The sequence below is a fragment of the Nelumbo lutea genome, chromosome 1, assembly GCF_056320005.1.
Source record: "Nelumbo lutea isolate HS-2025 chromosome 1, American lotus-T2T, whole genome shotgun sequence".
Taxonomy (NCBI): Eukaryota; Viridiplantae; Streptophyta; class Magnoliopsida; order Proteales; family Nelumbonaceae; genus Nelumbo; species Nelumbo lutea.
In genome coordinates this window covers 187,545,622-187,561,286 of record NC_142684.1, presented here as the reverse complement: position 1 = coordinate 187,561,286, position 15,665 = coordinate 187,545,622, and the positions used below count along the sequence as shown (strand labels likewise).

Genomic DNA, 15,665 nt, shown 5'->3' with positions numbered 1-15,665 from the left:
TCGGTCAAACCATTTGGCCCGGGAACTGGTGGCCAGAACGGTTTCGTGTCCAATCCAATTTTTAAAACCTTGGTCCCAAGCATCATTGGATAACGGAGAGGTTTCACCAACCCCCCACCAGATGGAGCCCATGGGCCTTGTCTAACGTTTCTTTATAGGAATGGCAACATGGCGAATTCGGGGCAGGGATCATATTCCACATCCCCATCACCGATTCTGAAATTAACCCCCAGTCCCCGTCCTCGATCTCCACCGGAGATAATTTGTTCTCTATCGCCGATCCCCGACAGGGATGGATTCCCCGTGGGAACCCAAATCCACAAAAATTTTTTAGATAATAATATTTTAAAAATAAATAAATTTACTTAAAATAAATAAAAATTATAAATTATAAATAATATTTTAAATATATCACATATATATATATAAATCGGGGTCAAGGCGGGGCGTGAACCTCAAAGGTCAGGAAAGTCGGGTCCCCATCGCGGATGGAGAAAATATAGAGAGTAATCATTCGTCCTCAGATGTAACTAAATCCTTAAAAAATATGTGGACAACTATGTAGATATTATATATACAATGTACAATATTTTATAAAAGCATTAGGCTCCAAACGACTCAAACCCATTACAAACCAAAATCTGGATAAAATCTGCAAAAGCAAACCCATCTACAATCCGTTTTTGCAGTGTACCATAACGCACAAGCCAGAACATACGTAGTTCAAATCTGACAGTTTGTCTTTCAAAAAAAAAAAAAAACATATATATGACAGTTTCTGTTACAACGCATTTATGCATCTATGTTGATCAACCCAGTCTCAAGATACGTCTTCCCGAATATGTGTATCTCTACATGACAATATTTGGCAACACATTTATGCAGCTAAGCTTTTAGATGCAATCTCAAACACGTTCTCTGACAGTCCATTGGTTGACATTATCATCTCCAGCTGTGCCTGTATATACAAAATAATTTTTTTTCCTTTTTATCAGTGTAAATATATTAAAAACCTATTCAAAATAATGATTTTCCTTCTTAGTATTAATGGACAAGTAATATCAGGCCTCTGGAATCTAAGAATGTAAGAATGCTTTGCATTATATGTGATACAATCAAGCAAAACATGGCAAAAGAGAAGAAGACGGACAAGGAAATGTTCAGTTACCTTGGCAAGACTTTGCCTAGTCTGATCATAACGCCTCCATCTTGAGAAGGCCGACACCATGCGGGATGCCACCTGCAATCCATGCAACCCAGGGGAGACAGTTAATTAAAGTTGCATTGGATTAAAACATCAAGAGGCATTTTAACTGAACATACCTGCGGGTTTATTTTGTCTAGCTGCACTACAATTTCTCCCATGAATTTGTAGCCAGAGCCATCCTTTGCATGGAAATTCACAGGCGATCCACAGAATCCTCCAATGAGAGAGTACACCTGATACACAAAGAATACCAGCTAAATTGTAACTCGTACAAATCCAACTGAAAGTAGGTAGGTAGGTAAAGAGAGAGAGAGAGAGAGAGAGAGAGAGAGAGAGGTCACCTTGTTTGGATTGCGCATGTCAAAGGCAGGATGTTTCAAGAGTTTCCCAACATTCTCAACATTTCCAGGAATGTCTGACATGGCTTGAAGAGCAAACCATTTGTTCACAACCTGATGATAGATAACAGAGAATGTAATGAACATTATACAAAGTCTGAAACACCACTATGAGAAAAGGACAACACTATCAGAAAATAGAATTCGTTCTTCAACCTGATGGCAAACAATAAAAACATTACAATGGTTATATGTTTTAGGAGCATATACTTGAAGATCAGTACCCAAGATTTAGCAGTGGTTGAAGTACCATTTGTTAAGGGAATTGTGAAATCATATGACACAATCAAACAACGTAACACATTTCATACACGATTGATGTGTTCTTTGCCATTTGCTAAGACCCCAAGATTGACATTTTGAAGCATTTGGCATTTGTGACCATGAGGCATCCAAAAAATAAATGTCCACATGTGGGTTTTAGAAGAAAATTTACAAGAATGCAATATAACACATTACATACATGATTGATGTGTTCTTTGCCTCTGCTAAGACCCCAAGATTGACATTTTGAAGCATTTGTGGCTATGAAGCGTCCAAAAAATAAAGGCCCAACATGTGGATTTTAGAACAAAATTTACAAACATACCAAATCAGTTTTATGTTTGTGTATTAGTTATTTCAAGTCTTTCTTTTAATGACAAAATCGTTCATATGCATTTTTCAGGAATCAAGGCGTTAGAAAATCTAAAAATAGGATGAACAAATGCTCCACAGAAGGGGAAAAAAAACGCCACTTTGTTCTTGTGAGGCTCACCAAAAAGTCATCCTGCCACTTAGAATAGAAGTCACCCAGAACCTCCTCTCGGGTTTTACCAGGATTCTGTGCTATGGCTGCCAGAGCTGCAAACTGTTCAGTCAGGTTCGTAGCAGATTTATACTCGTGCAATGCAAGCTCAGTGAATTCTGTATCTTCAAGAGAAGCAAGATAGGCTATACACAAAGCCAAAAACGAGGAAAAAAAATCAGTAAAAATCAATTAACTTCAGTGCAATGTTATAGATTCATCTTGGACAATTATGTTGTCCAGAGAGCCGTACCAAGGGCAACGTTTTTCAAAGCACGCCTGGCCATATTAGGATGGTTAAACACATAAGATTCCGAGCTTCTGTTGTTTTGGACCTGTTGAACACATATTACCAGTTAAGGTTCTGTAAAGGTGATAAAACTGTGGGGGCACAAAAGAAAAAGAGGATTTTTCATTTTGCCATAACCCAATTTAGCTAATGACTTACTGTGCTGAGCAATTCTGCTTTCAGTTCTGAAGCAAGCTGCTTCCTGATGAAAGATCGAACTGCATGTACAGCATCGGGATCTGCAACCTCCATCATATCCATGATTTCCCCTTCACCAGGCAAAGTTATTGCCTTGGCGATGAATTCCTAGAAAAAGGAAAACTACTAATTAGTAAACCCATAAAATATTCCATTGAAAATTTCCAAATCCTGACAGGAAAGCTGTAACATTTTTATTTCTTACCTTATCCAAGCTCAAATCACAAAGTATGCTTTTGATACCGTGCACAAACTTTGGATTCAGAACCAATGATTTGTTTTGCTGGTAATCAGCAACTAAGCTGAGCATCAGCTTCCTTGCCAATACCTGCCCTGCTTCCCAACTGAATGATGAGATTAGCACTCATTAGATGACCTTGTCAATAGAAATGAGAAACAGTTTGATCCCTGAATCAAAAACTAGGGGAAAAGATTATATCTAGGAAAAACCAACCGATTAAACTCATCCGAATCATGGGCAAGTAGGAAGAATAGATCGCTGTCAGTGAGATCTGATTCCAGACGGACAGGAGCACTATAACCACGCAAGAGAGATGGTATTGGTTGCTCGGATATATCAGAGAACACAAATTCTTCTTCCTTCTGCTTATTACCAATAAATAAGTTCAATTAATGGCATGCACAGGTTCAATTAAAATAGAAGAAACTACTCATATATTTAACCATGCTTATCAATAAGGAAATTGGAAGCAATGTTGGCCATGTCCAAAAATATTTCTATTAATAATAGTAAATTGCATTGGTGAAAAAATGAAGAGAGAAGGTAGGTACAACCCTTCAGTCAAAAGATAGAGAGACAAGGAAATGGCTTGCATCTATTGCAATTATACGACCATGTTTGGTATACGTACAGCTTATTTAGTCATATTGTTCATCTATGAATATAGCAGCATTTCACATGTTTACAGCACTGCCATTTCACATCTAGTAAGTACTTCAAACGCATGCACATTTCAAACATGTAAGACATTGATAGAAGGTACTTGTTAGAGTTGGCAGTCAAGAGGGTAGTTTAGTCTTTTTGCGATGTTATTAGAGTTAAATTGTCTCTTTGATCTAGATGTGATTCAGACCAATAAAATTAGCAGAAATATTTAGATTAGAGCATAAAGGAGGGAAGAAGAGGAAGACAGCAAGAGGAAGAAGGAAAAATGGAAGACAGAAAGAAAGAAAGGAAGACATCAAGAAGAAGAAGAAGAAGAGGAAGATAGAAAGAAAGGAGTTTGATAATCTCCTCTTTCTCCTACTCTAATCTTTTTATTAAACTTACTTAAGTTACATAATTTACAAGGAGGCCCTTAAGTAGGCAACCACATCAGCAATACACTTAAAAAACAAAACAGAAGCTAAAGGCCCATAAAGAAAGAAAGCCCAATAAGAAAACATAACAAGAAGGAACTAATAAGAATGACACTAAAGGACTAGGGCCCATTCGGCCTAGTCTATCTACACTCCCCCTCAAGCTGAGCATAGATATCAATCATGCCCAGCTTGCTTATATAGTAAACCAACTTTCCTTTAGGAACACCTTTTGTCAAAACATCAGCCAATTGTTCTTCAGAAGCAACAAATGGTAGGCAGACTTCTCCTAAGGCAACTCTCTCTCATATAAAATGCATGTCAACTTCAATGTGCTTAGTTCTGTCATGTTGAACAGGATTATGTGCAATGTTGATAGCAGCCTGGTTGTCACAAAACATCATTGGTTTCTCAGTCTACACCTAGTTCTTCTAAAAGTGATCTCAATCACAAAAGTTAAGAAACTCCATGTGCCATTGCCCTGTACTCCGTTTCAGTTGAGGATCTTGCCACTACAGGCTGCTTCTTACTCCTCCATGATACAATGTTCCCTGCTACCATAGCACAACAACCTGAAGTGGACCTCCTATCATCAATACATCCAGCCCAGTCAGCATTAGTGTATGCTTCCAGCTTCATGTGTCCATGCTTAGCAAACAAGACACCTTTCCCTAGAGTCCCTTTTAGGTAGCACAGAACCCTCTCAACAGTTGCTAAATGTGTATCTCTGGGATAATGCATAAACTGACTAATTACACTAACTGCATAGGAAATATCTGGCCGAGTCATACAAAGGTATAATAACTTCCCAACCAGTCTTTGGAACACTCCCTTACCAGGCAACAATTCACCCTCAGTAGCTGGCAGCTTATGATTTAGGAGTAGATGCAGGTCGAGCACCCAGTTTACGAGTATCTGCAAGAAGATCAAGAACATACCTCCGTTGAGAAATGAAGAGACCATCCTTAGATCTAGCAACTTCAATTCCCAAGAAATATCTGAGTTTCCCCAAGTCTTTAATTTCAAACTCAGTGTTAAAAAAACTTTTGAGATGAACAACTTCCTGGGTGTCATTGCTAGTAACCACAATATCATCAACATAGACAATCAGAAGGGACAAACAAGGTATGACCCGACTAAGCCTGTGTGTACCCAAAAGCAACAAGAGCAGCCCAAAATCTATCAAACCAGGATCGAGGAGAATGCTTAAGGCCATAAAGAGACTTCTTCAATTTACAAACCTTTCCTTGCATCTCCTTCCCATACACCCCTGGAGGTAAAGACATATAGACCTCTTCATGTAGGTTTCCGTTCAAGAAAGCATTCTTTACATCAAACTGATGAAGAGGCCAATCAAAAGCAGTAGCTAAAGAGAGCAAAACTTGAACTGAAGTCAGCTTAGCTACTGGGGCAAAAGTTTCCAGGTAGTAAATACCATACATCTGAGTATACCCTTTAGCAACCAAACAAGCCTTATATCTCTCAACAGTGCCATCAGAATGATACTTAATAGCGAACACCCACTTACAGCCAACCAGTTCCTTTCCCTCAAGCAAATCCACAATTTCCCAGGTATTGTTCTTATGCAAAGCATCTAGTTCAATCATCATAGCATCCCTCCATTCTGGTTTGGACAAGGCTTCTAGGACAAATCTGGGAGTCACATGTGTGGAAATAGGGGCAAGGAAGGAATAGTAGGAAGGGGAAAGAAGGTTGTAGGACAGGTGTTTGGAAATGCAATGAGCTATACATTTCCATTTGCCTTTGCGAAGGGCAATAGGGAGATCGAGGTCAGGGAAGGTATCCAAAGTGGTAGAAGAGGGCTAACCTATTACCTCAGTAGTGATGGGAGGAGCAAGAGGTATATCTGAAGGCATGGAAACAACTTGCATGTCTCTGAGTCTTTGTCTCTGGTACCATCTTTGGATAATAGGATGGGAAGGAAATGTGGGAGGATGAGCATGAGGAGAGGGGGAGCAGGAACATGAGAAGAAGAATCAATAGAGGACTCGATTGGAGGAGATTCCATAGAAGATTCAATGGAAATTGGAAGAGGAACAGATGGTGACAATGCAAACAACTCCTTTGAATGCTCTCCCTCAGGAGAAGTACCAAAGAAAGGAACAGACTCTGCAAATGTGACATCTCTGGAAACCAAGCGAGTGCCACGAACTGGATCAAAACAACAATATCCCTTCTGTGTGAAGTCATATCCCAAAAAGACACTTGTGTGCTTTAGGCTCAAACTTATGTCTGATGATTGTGAACATGAACATAGCAAGTGCACCCAAACACTCTGAGAGGAAGAGAAAAGAGATCATCATTTGGGAAAAGCAAGCTAAAGGGAGTTTTAAACCCCAGAACCCGGGAAGGCATTTGTTTATCAAGTATGTAGCTGTAAGGACAGCATCCCCCCAAAACATAACAAGAACATGGGAAGCAAAAAAGAGGCTCCTTGCAACCTCAACCACATGTCTGATCTTCCTTTCCGCCACTCCATTTTGTTGAGGAGTGTAGGAACAGGAACTCTAATGAATAACTCCAAATGTATCAAAGTAGGAGGAAAGACTCTTCTCAAAATATTCCTTTGCATTATTAGATCGGAATATTTGGATCCGAGTGTTAAACTGGGTAAGTATAAGTTTATGAAATTTTTGTACAATATTTGGTACTTCATCTCGAGATTTCATGAGGTAAATACAGGTGTAATGAGAGAAATCATCAATGAAAAGAATGAAATATTTGTAACCCCCCATAAGCAGGTAAATGATATGGCCCCCACACATCAGAGTGCACAATATGGAAAGGAGAAACAGATCTTTTATTACTCACTGAAAAAGATTATCTACAATGTTTTACAAGTTCACATGACTCACAATGAAGACTCGATAAGGATATTTCCTTAAACATTTCTGGAAACAAATGACTCAAAGCAGAAAAAGACAAATGACCAAATCTGAAATGACATATCATGACTCTATCAATTGACTCTAATAAAACAAACTCCAAAGCTACTGCACTAGGTAATCCATAACTTTGATCAAAGACATCCAGCAAATATATCCCATTCACCTCATGGCCACTCCCAATCGTCCGCTTCGACTTCAGGTCCTAAAAAACACAATAAGTAGGAAAGAAGGTTATGTTGCAGTTCATTGATTTTGTTAAACTATTAACAGTTAAAAGGTTAGTGCTGAGTTTGGGAACATGAAGGACAGAGGATAATACAAGTGAGTCAAAGGCTCTAACATCCCCCTTGCCAGAGATGGGAGAAAAAGACCCATCGGCAAGAGAAATCTTCTCTCTACCCAAGAGGAGCTGGTATGAACAAAAAAGGTTGGGTAAGCTAGTCATATGGTCTGATGCACCAGAAAATATAATCCAAGGAATTCTATAATTACCTGAGATTGTAGCAAGATTTGCAGAAGCACAAATGCCTAAATGGGCAAAGGTGGATGTTCCACAACAGATATTTCTTCACTTTCAGATATTGTAGCAACATTTGCATTCTTGGGCTTTCCAGATTGACCACCCTTCTTAAATTTGTTGTTGTTCCGAAACCTTTTTGGAAGAAAATCTAGATGAAGTTTCCAACAAGAATCCTTCGTATGTTTTGGCTTCTTGCAATATTCACATATCACCTTTTTTTCATTTACCCCCTTTGGTTTTAATCTAGCATGTGCAAAATGTTCTAGGGGAGGTGGGGTCTGTAGTTGTACCTGTCTCCGGCTCTCTTCACTGCTCACCATAGAGTATGCCTGAGCAAGTGACACTTCATCCTTGGCCAGAATATTTTGCCTTGTAATATCAATTTCAGGATTGAGTCCTATAAGGAATTCAAACACTCTGTTTCTTTCAACAAATTTTTTGAAATTTTCTACATCTTTGGTGCTTTCCCATATGAATGCTTCTATAACATCTATTTCCTGCCATAGTGACTTCAACATCGAATAGTAGACAGCCACACTCTTCTCCCCCTGTTTTAAATTTTTCACATCATTCTTTAGTTTGTAGGCCCTTGCAACATTTAATTTCTAAGAGTATGTTTCTGTAACACTATCCCAAATCTCCTTGGCTGAAGTCATCCAGATAGTGTTGACTTATGTGGGGCTGCACAAAATTTACCAACCATCCAATAACTGTATAGTTATCTTGCATCCATTTCTCATATGTAGGATCAGTCTCTTCCGACATCACCATACTACCCATGAGAAACCATAGTTTACCTCTACTACAAACATGGATCTTAATAGATTGTGCCCAAGCAAGGTAATTTGTTCGTCAAGTTTAATTGTAGTCACTCCTATCAAAATGGAATCTACAGGACCAACCCTCGACACCGGGATCTGCTTCATCTCACTTCCAGATTGCTCCATCAATCAAACGAAAATCAAAAAACAATGTTTTCAACCTTTATAGACCTAACTAAGGTCAATCAAACACTCAAAAGTCCCAAAACTAGGGTTTCACCGTATCTGGCCTCCAAGGATAAAGAAATAAGAGGTTGCCGCTCAAGCTAGAGCAATCCAAGCCACTTCCAACTGCAACCGCCCACTTTTGGAGATAAAAAGGAACCCTCCAAGGCTTGAGTGCCACACCCAAACAGCCTCTTCAACCCGTAACTGGAAACTCTGTAGTCGGCTAGGGTTTTGGGAAAAAATCTGCAGTCCCACTTTCTTGGCAATCTTCGACCACCTTCTGACTCTCCAAACCCTCTACCAACTAGGCAAACAAGATCTCAGATTGATCAGCAATTTATCTCTCCATACACCTTTCGATTAGAAAAAAAGTGTATGGGAAAAAAGGGAAAAAAAGGAAAAAGCAAAGGAGGACCTGCTTTGATACCAAGATGTGATTCAAACCAATAAAATTAGCAGAAATATTTAGATTAGAGCAAAAAGAAGGAAGGAAGAATAGGAAGACAACAAGAAGGAAAAATGGAGAAGAAAGGAGAAAGAAAGGAGGAGTTCGATAATCTCCACTTTCCCCTACTCTAATCTTTTTATTGAACTTACTTAAGTTACATAATTTACAAGGAGGCCCTTAAGTAGGCGTCCACATCAGCAATACACTTAAAAAACAAAACAGAAGCTAAAGGCCCATAAAGAAAGAAGGCCCAATAAGAAAACATAACAAGAATGAACTAATAAGAATGACACTAAAGGATCAGGGCCCATTTGGCCCAGTCTCTCTACAGATCTTAGTTTAAGTAATGTATCCCATACTTAATCAGGGACATTATAGTCTTTGTACACCAAGGCACAAAACAAATAAATAAGATGGTGGTCGGCTCGGAGAAGGTGATTTTTTTCTCAAGCCATTCTCTCTATTCTCTTCCTCTCCTTTTTTCTTTTTCTCTTGTTTCTGACCTAGAATTGAACCAGTGCTAACCGAACAATTAGCAGTACTAAATCCATGTTGAACAGGACTTAACAAAAGCTCAACATTTTATGTTAGAAATTACTTTATAGGATTAACATAATATGAATATTAAAAAACATAAAAAAAATATTGAAAATATTGGATTAAGAAATATTAAGAATACATCATTATGCCCTGGTAATGAAAGGTCAACCAAACAGAAATCAAGAACCATAATGAACCCAAACTCAAACATATCAAGTGGGAACAGGTCACATGGAGAATCAGAGAGAACCTTTTTTACTTGAAGAACTGTAGTGTACACAGGTTCACCATTCTTTTCTATTGACTGTAGCATCCCTTCATGATATACAGAGCTGAGAGGTATATCCTTCCCTTTTGAGTTGAGCAGACCTAGTGCCACAGGAATGAACATTGGCTCCTTCACCGGTTGCCCAGGGGTTGGTGGCACCTCTTGACTGTGAAGTAGTCCATTCACATAAACAAGTTATTATGAGCCAAAGACATGAGTTAACAGATATTTGCACCAAAAAAACAGAAATTTCTACCTGAACTTCAAGGAGTAAGTCTTTGATTCAGCATCATAAGATGAAGTAACTTTAAAAAGAGGTGTCCCCGCTTGAGAGTACCTGAGATATTTTATTGGTTCATTCCAAAAGCATATGCACTCAAACCATTCATGACAGAGACAGGGGACAGGGATGGACATACCATAATAAGAAATTAGAGAGGTTTGCACCATTCGCATCACACATGGCAGCAAAAAAGTCTTCACAAGTCACAGCTTGGCCATCATGCCTCTTAAAATAAAGGTCCATGCCCTGAAATGTGAGAAGTAATCAGTAGAAGACAGAACAAGCTGTGACGTGCTTGAGGCAATGATACAGGATAAAATTTGCATTACCTTTTCTCCAAAAAAAATGATACAGGAAAATTCATAATGGATAAAAGGAGATCTCATATAGTCAATGATACAGTGTCAAACTATATGAAGTACCCACAATAATAGGCTGCAATGCTCTATTATTATCAACTCTAATAACACCCAGAACCACTCTGAAACCAGCCCCTAATGTCAAGCAGATTAGGAACTTGAGAGCTTTTGCACAAGTGCACTTAGGAACATTGCTCAAAAGAAGAATTAAAAGTGTCAAAGAGATCCTGACCCAGCTCTAGGGTCAGATTGGGTTATGATATGCAGATAATGGCCTTGTCGACCCAAACAAAAGCTAGCTGAAATGGGCCAGGCAGATTATAGCACTTGATAAAGAATGTACTCCATGTCATATCGTTCTATCTAAACTTCATAAACTACTGTCCATTTAAAAAAGGCCATTACCCAGTGCTGGTCCCGGCTATCTGGGGTCTTCAGAAGGGTTGATTGGATACGTTCCTAACCTCTGACATTTTTTTGTACAAAGTGGCTGCTCTCAGACTCAAACCCACACCCTTATGCTTGATGGCCCAAGATGTTACCATTACACCAAGTAATGGCCCCTACACTACTGCCCATTATAACAGTAAAAATAGTATTCTGCCTAATCACATTGCTACTGGCATACACAGCTTACACAGGATTTATCTGTCTATATATCTTTTCTCCACATTACATCTAGTTACTTAAACCATTTATTTCTATATATAATAAGAAGAGGAAATTATTAGCTTAATCACAAGGCCCTGTTGCCTGGCCTGGAGAGGACTTCTATTTCAGGTCAAGTGGTCAGGCCAGCTAACTGTTCCTTGTACCCTCTGCTTGTACTGTCCCAGTTGGTTGCTAACTCTAATACATAGACAAATGCAAACATATGACTAGTCCCAAATATATAGAACAAGGACCATGTGAATTGCTGTCTTACTTTTCGAAATCCATGACTCCCCAACAAGGTTTTGTACATCCTGACAACTTCAGCACCCTGTGAAATAGAGGAACAAAAACTCATCACCTAAGGAACGGAAAATTACTTTATAAAATAAAGAGAAAGGAGACAATTCAAACCTTCTCGTACACCTGTAAACAACAAATGACCAGCACAAAGAAAAATAATGTTAGATATTTAAACAAAATGAATGAAAAGAGTGAAGAAACAAAGATGAAAAATCCAAAACTAGAAGAGAATAAAAACATGCTGGTGAGACATACCGTCACTGCAATTTAGAGTTGGCCAAGGCCGAAGCAGATTAGAACCATAACCAATCAAAATTGCAAGAGTATCAGCCAATGTTTTAGCATTGTCAAGTCAAAAAAAAAAAAGAAAAAGAAAAAACAGTCCAATTATGAGAATTTCTGACTACAACCAACAGCCCAAATTAAGATAGAGTTTTCTCAGGCTCACCGGTGTAGAAATTGTCCATCTGTCAAAATTAAAAAAAAAAAAAAAAAGTATAGGGACAGCCATTACATGCAACAGATGATGGGTAAAAAACTAATAAAATAAAAACTAAGGAACACTTCTGTCCTATGGAATGGATGTTACAATAACAACCAACCTTGATATATGAATGTGGCCTTACAGGATGAGACATAGGACCAGCATCCTGAGAAATCACCACAATAGCAAGCATTAATGCAGCATTTTATACCATTATTAAGGTAACAAATCCCTACAAAAGACACATTCAGCTAGCACAAATTATTGCACTGATTTGGAAATTGGACCACATAAAAATATAGGGGTCACATTTCCTATACAAGCCTTTAAAGTGGTTTAAGGAAGGATGGAAAATATGAACAGGCAAAACCAATGCACAATGAAATGTTTCCATCTCAACAAATTTCACAGTTGATTTTGATTGGTCTGAATTCCATGTTTATTTGCAAATAAATAAATAAATAAATAACGTTATTATGACTGGAAAAACACCAAAATGAATGACAATAAGTGAAAAGCATTGATATTGTTACCCATTGATATTGTCTTGAGTAGATTAGTAACAAAAGCTGATACAAGACAATTGCTAAGAGGTTGGGAGTGGGGAGGATAGGGTATCAGTTACCCCTTTACAATTTGCTGATGATACCCTATTGTTTTGTGAAGGGGACAATGTGATGTGGATTAGGAACCTAAAGCAGACAGTGCAGCTCTTTGCAAGTTTATCCAAATTAAAAGTCAATTTCAAGAAGAGTTGCATTGCAGGTGTAAACATGGAGGATAGAGAGTTAGAAGTTTGTGCTGAAATCTTGGGTTGCAATGTCTCTCAATGGCCTTTAAGCTACATAGGTTTACCCTTAGGAGCCAACCCGAAGGACTCAAGCTTTTGGAATCCAGTTGTAGAAAAGGTAACAAAGAAACTGGCGTGTTGGAAAAAGGGCTACATTTCCCTAGGAGGTAGGATAACCCTAATAAAGTCGACCCTAGCAAACCTCCCTGTGTACTATATGTCAGTCTTCAAAATGCCAGTGGGAGTGAGCAAGAGCATTGAGAAATTAATAAGGGACTTCTTATGGGAGCCAAGAGAAGAGAAGAGATCACAAGGTGTGCCGGGAGATAGTCAGTAGAGATAAAAAGTATGGGGATCTTGGAATAGAAAATACCCAAAAAAGAAATTATCTCTACTAGGGAAGTGGCTATGGAGAATGCCAAAAGAAAGAGAGAAACTATGGGCAAGGGTGGTGGTGAGCATACACGGGCTATTGGACAATGGATGGGACGCTGGATCACTGCAACGGGCTACCAGAGCTTCACCTTGGAAGGCCATACAAGCAATTCTACCTTGTTTCCTGCCTCTTGTAAGGTATGAACTCAATTCTGGCAACTTAATCAAATTTTGGGATCAAATCTGGTATGGGAACTCCCCTTTGAAAGACTTGTACCCCTCTTTGTATTCTTTATCATGTTTCAAGTGTGAGCCCATTTCAACTTTCATAGTCCCTTCAAACTCAATCAATGGTTTTGATTGGAAATTTGGCTTTAGAAGGGGATTAAGGGATTCAGAAATTGATAGTGTACTCTCTTTAATCCAAAACCTTGAAGGAATTTTCCTTGATCCTGATAAGCCTGATGAAAGAATTTGGAAACCTTCCTCTTCGGGTCTGTTTTCCTGTAACTCCTTCAAAGTGTTAACCCAACCTCCCCTTAGTCCCCCTCAATCTTTTCCTGTTAAGGAGGTATGGTGCAAGCCTATCCCACCTAGGATTGTGGCTTTTTGTTGGGAAGTTGTACACAAAAAAATAAATACTTTTGATTGGCTACAAAGGAAGAGGAAAAAGTGGTGCCTTTTCCCAAACTGGTGTGTTCTATGTAAGGCTAATAGTGAGACTTGCTTTCATTTGTTTATTACTTGTCCGTTTGTTGCTGGTATTTGGGAATGGCTTTTTTCTTTATTTGAATGCAGGTGGGACACCTCCTGCTGACATTAAAAGTCTCTTTGATCCAACTTCCTGTCCATGACCAAAGAAGATAGGTAACATCATGTGAAAGAGTGCTAGGGCGGCAATAATCTGGGTAGTGTGGGAAGAAAGAAATGCAAGAATTTTTAGAGAAAAGTAGAGAACAAAAGAGGCCTTGATTAAATCAATACTGATTAGAGTGGCTCAATGGCTGAAATCCTTAAGAAACTTCTCACATATATCCATTGATGATATCATTAGAAACTGGAAGATAGTGGCAGACTCAAATGTCAATAAGCAGCCTATTATTCCTATCTGGACCCCTCCAGAAAGAGGATTTATAAAGCTTAACTTTGACGGCAGTAGCATGGGAAACCCAGGAAGGTCAGGAATTGGAGGTGTATTCAGGGATGAGGAGGGTAAAGTGTGTGCATTATTCTCAGGCCCAGCAGGTGAAGGAGACTCACTAAAAGTGGAAGTAATGGCCGTTATGGAAGGGGTGCGGCTAGAACCATGAATGCTAGAAAGCTAATCATTGAAGGGGATTCCAAACTAGTGGTGACTTGGCTACTGGATGAGGAAAGTAGGATGTGGAAATACAATAATGAGAAGAAAAAGTTTAGATGGATCACAAAGGACATGGAACTGAGAATACAGTGCGTGAAAAGAACAGATAATTCAATGGCTGGTGCGCTAGCCAAGCAAGGGGTTTGGAGAATTCAAACATTTTGGGCACAAATGTAATTGTAATTATACCTAAAGTTAAAGGGGAGAGATAAGAGAGCTTGTCTCTCTCTCACTTTCTCTTGTACACTTTCCTTTAAATTCAATGAAGTAATCAGTTATTCATAAAAAAAAAAACATTGATATTGTTGAGAAACTTAGAAGAGAACAAAAACCATAAGGAAAAAAAACAGGATTTAGCATGGTTCAGCATCAGTGCCTGCATCCATGGGGAGATAGATCAATGCTTTACCATATGAGAGGGAAATACAACAAGATATGAAGATGACACCCTTGTCCTTACACCCATTCCACCTCATGGTCTACATCTCTCAGTGCACACTTATTCACTCTCCACTAGAATTGTATTGGTTTAAATAAGGCCCATATCAGATGGCTTCTCAGGGAAGCCACTTACAAATAACATATATAAAACCCATAATTCCAATAATGCCCTTGTACAATTATAGAATGCCCAAACATACTCCAATGCACTTCTGTTGTATTCTCCAGAATATGTACATATTCTAACAACAACAAAGATAATGGGAATCGGTACCTGAGGGAACTGGTAAGTGCGAAGCTTTGAAACATCTGCTATACGCTTAACTGTACGACTACCCATGTCAGATGAAAATTCCTGGCAAATACAACAGATTTCAGAAGCATCTCTTGAAAGGAAATCATGTGCATATGATAATGTTTCACGGAAAGGCTAAAGGGTATCATCAACAAGAACATAGAGAAAATGCATCATACTGTCATACCTGATCTCGAAAGACTGTCAGACCTTCCTTTAGGCTGAGCTGGAACCAGTCACGACATGTAACTCTGCAAAAAGTGTTATGAATTTTAGGCAAACAAAATTGAACTCAAGCTTGCACATATGGCCAGATATCAGACTATCAGTACATCAAGAGGTATTTTGAGTTGAAAAGATATTGTTAAATAGTTTTCAATCCCAAGCCTAGTAACCAAAATGTACATAACCAGTCTGGCAAGAATGCGTTCAAGGAATTTCTCAATTCAAA

At 38.7% G+C, this 15,665-nt stretch overlaps 1 protein-coding gene across 1 annotated transcript in view; it reads right to left on the bottom strand.

Moving 5' to 3' along the window:
- Positions 1-573: 573 nt before the first annotated feature.
- Positions 574-15,665, bottom strand: part of LOC148879891 (puromycin-sensitive aminopeptidase-like) — a 41,636-nt gene continuing 26,544 nt past the window's right edge. The window contains exons 13-31 of the mRNA XM_088961621.1: positions 15,402-15,465; positions 15,194-15,274; positions 12,072-12,119; positions 11,918-11,936; positions 11,725-11,729; positions 11,581-11,592; positions 11,441-11,497; positions 10,293-10,402; positions 10,130-10,210; positions 9,856-10,039; positions 3,334-3,482; positions 3,085-3,223; positions 2,841-2,987; positions 2,646-2,727; positions 2,363-2,538; positions 1,549-1,659; positions 1,324-1,440; positions 1,169-1,240; positions 574-958 (exon numbers count right to left, since the gene is read on the bottom strand). Coding sequence (XP_088817747.1) covers positions 878-958; positions 1,169-1,240; positions 1,324-1,440; positions 1,549-1,659; positions 2,363-2,538; positions 2,646-2,727; positions 2,841-2,987; positions 3,085-3,223; positions 3,334-3,482; positions 9,856-10,039; positions 10,130-10,210; positions 10,293-10,402; positions 11,441-11,497; positions 11,581-11,592; positions 11,725-11,729; positions 11,918-11,936; positions 12,072-12,119; positions 15,194-15,274; positions 15,402-15,465 — 1,735 coding nt within the window. The 3' untranslated portion in view covers positions 574-877. The remainder of the gene's footprint in view (positions 959-1,168; positions 1,241-1,323; positions 1,441-1,548; positions 1,660-2,362; positions 2,539-2,645; positions 2,728-2,840; positions 2,988-3,084; positions 3,224-3,333; positions 3,483-9,855; positions 10,040-10,129; positions 10,211-10,292; positions 10,403-11,440; positions 11,498-11,580; positions 11,593-11,724; positions 11,730-11,917; positions 11,937-12,071; positions 12,120-15,193; positions 15,275-15,401; positions 15,466-15,665) is intronic.